Here is a 2,500-nt window from a genome sequence, read left to right on the forward strand (position 1 = left end):
AACACACACAATGTTCTCAACAAACACACACAATGTTCTCAACAAACACACTAAATGTTCTCAACAAACACACACAATGTTCTCAACAAACACACACAATGTTCTCAACAAACACACACAATGTTCTCAACAAACACACTAAATGTTCTCAACAAACACACTAAATGTTCTCAACAAACACACACAATGTTCTCAACAAACACACACAATGTTCTCAACAAACACACACAATGTTCTCAACAAACACACACAATGTTCTCAACAAACACACTAAATGTTCTCAACAAACACACTAAATGTTCTCAACAAACACACACAATGTTCTCAACAAACACACACAATGTTCTCAACAAACAAACTACATGTTCTCAACAAACACACTAAATGTTCTCAACAAACACACACAATGTTCTCAACAAACACACACAATGTTCTCAACAAACACACTAAATGTTCTCAACAAACACACTAAATGTTCTCAACAAACACACACAATGTTCTCAACAAACACACTAAATGTTCTCAACAAACACACACAATGTTCTCAACAAACACACTAAATGTTCTCAACAAACACACTAAATGTTCTCAACAAACACACTAAATGTTCTCAACAAACACACACAATGTTCTCAACAAACACACTAAATGTTCTCAACAAACACACTAAATGTTCTCAACAAACACACTAAATGTTCTCAACAAACACACACAATGTTCTCAACAAACACACACAATGTTCTCAACAAACACATACAATGTTCTCAACAAACACACTACATGTTCTCAACAAACACACTAAATGTTCTCAACAAACACACACAATGTTCTCAACAAACACACACAATGTTCTCAACAAACACACTACATGTTCTCAACAAACACACTAAATGTTCTCAACAAACACACACATGTTCTCAACAAACACACTAAATGTTCTCAACAAACACACACAATGTTCTCAACAAACACACTAAATGTTCTCAACAAACACACACAATGTTCTCAACAAACACTAAATGTTCTCAACAAACACACACAATGTTCTCAACAAACACTAAATGTTCTCAACAAACACACACAATGTTCTCAACAAACACTAAATGTTCTCAACAAACACACACAATGTTCTCAACAAACACTAAATGTTCTCAACAAACACACACAATGTTCTCAACAAACACTAAATGTTCTCAACAAACACACACAATGTTCTCAACAAACACACTAAATGTTCTAAACAAACACACAATGTTCCGAACAAACACACAAAATGTGTTTTGTGTTGCTGGGTTGAAAAAGTTGTTGTCTAAGTTCTTCTGCTCGAAAAGCAAAGAAGTACAAAAATAAAACTTCTACTTTAAGAGCAAGACTTTTGTATTGTTTGAGGAATGATTTGTAAATGTGACAAGAAGCTCTTAAAAATATGCAAGAAATGCTTGATAAAGTGTAAGAAAATGTAAACATGTGAGAAGAACTCTTTTCTGCAGTGGTTCTCAACCTTTTTTCAGTGATGTACCCCCTGTCAACATGTTTTTACTTCAAGTACCCCCAATCACAGCAAAGCATTTTTGGTTGGAAAAAAAGAGATAAAGAAGTAAAATAAAGTTTCTGATGTATTAAATTGTATAACAGTCCAAAATATTGCTCATCCGTAGTGGTCTTTCTTCAACTATTTGGAAAAAAAGATGTAAAAATAACAAAAAATAAACCAGTGATTGAATGCTAACTGCATATTTCTCCACATAGAAGTAATCATCAACTTTGGGGATTGTAATAGAGATCCATCTGGATTCATCAACTTACTTATAAACATTTCTTCGCAAAAAAAGAAAACTTTAACATCAATATTTATGGAACATGTCCACAAAAAATCTAGCTGTCAACACTGAATATTGCATTGTTGTATTTCTTTTCACACTTTATGAACTTACATTCATATTTTCTTGAAGTAATATTTAATAAACATATTTATAAAGAGTTTTTGAATTGTTGCTATTTTTAGAATATTGTTGGCATACCTTCAAGTACCCCCATTTGAGAACCACTGTTCTAAAGGGTGAGCGCGGTGTTAGCGCTCTTGCCTGGCATCCTTTACAGACCACATGGGTCTGACTACGGTCCCTTTGGCCAGGTGACCTTTCCTCTTTTATCTGCTTATGAATATTGAAACATTAATCACACAAAAGAAGTTCATCATGTTATCATAATAATATAAATATAACGTTTCCTTTATCTACTTAAAGGAAAATGAATGGATGAATGAATTAATTTAAGTACCTTGTTTAAATAAAAATGAATGCATGAATGAGTTGAAGTACCTTGTTTGTATAAAAGAAAATAAATGAATGAATGAATGAAAATACCTTGTTTAAAGGAAAAGGAATGGAAATGAATGAATGAGAGTACCTAGAATGAATGAATGAATGAGTGAATGGATGAGGTAAAGTACCTTGTTCATAAAAAAGCAAATGATAGAATGAAAGTAAAAATCAATGAA

The 2,500-nt window shown here is 32.6% G+C and overlaps 1 protein-coding gene across 9 annotated transcripts in view; it reads right to left on the reverse strand.

Moving 5' to 3' along the window:
• Positions 1-2,500, reverse strand: part of LOC133564107 (TBC1 domain family member 8) — a 38,321-nt gene that overhangs the window by 20,479 nt on the left and 15,342 nt on the right. For 6 of the 9 annotated variants that reach the window (XR_009809222.1, XR_009809221.1, XR_009809223.1 and 3 more), the window contains exon 9: positions 2,022-2,153. The exons of the other annotated variants lie outside the window; for them this stretch is intronic. Coding sequence is in view for 3 of the 6 variants with exons in the window: in XM_061918225.1 (XP_061774209.1) it covers positions 2,022-2,153 (132 nt within the window). In the remaining 3 variants the exon portion in view is untranslated. The remainder of the gene's footprint in view (positions 1-2,021; positions 2,154-2,500) is intronic. 9 annotated transcript variants of the gene reach the window in all.

Source organism: Nerophis ophidion, linkage group LG13 (genome assembly GCF_033978795.1).
Source record: "Nerophis ophidion isolate RoL-2023_Sa linkage group LG13, RoL_Noph_v1.0, whole genome shotgun sequence".
Taxonomy (NCBI): Eukaryota; Metazoa; Chordata; class Actinopteri; order Syngnathiformes; family Syngnathidae; genus Nerophis; species Nerophis ophidion.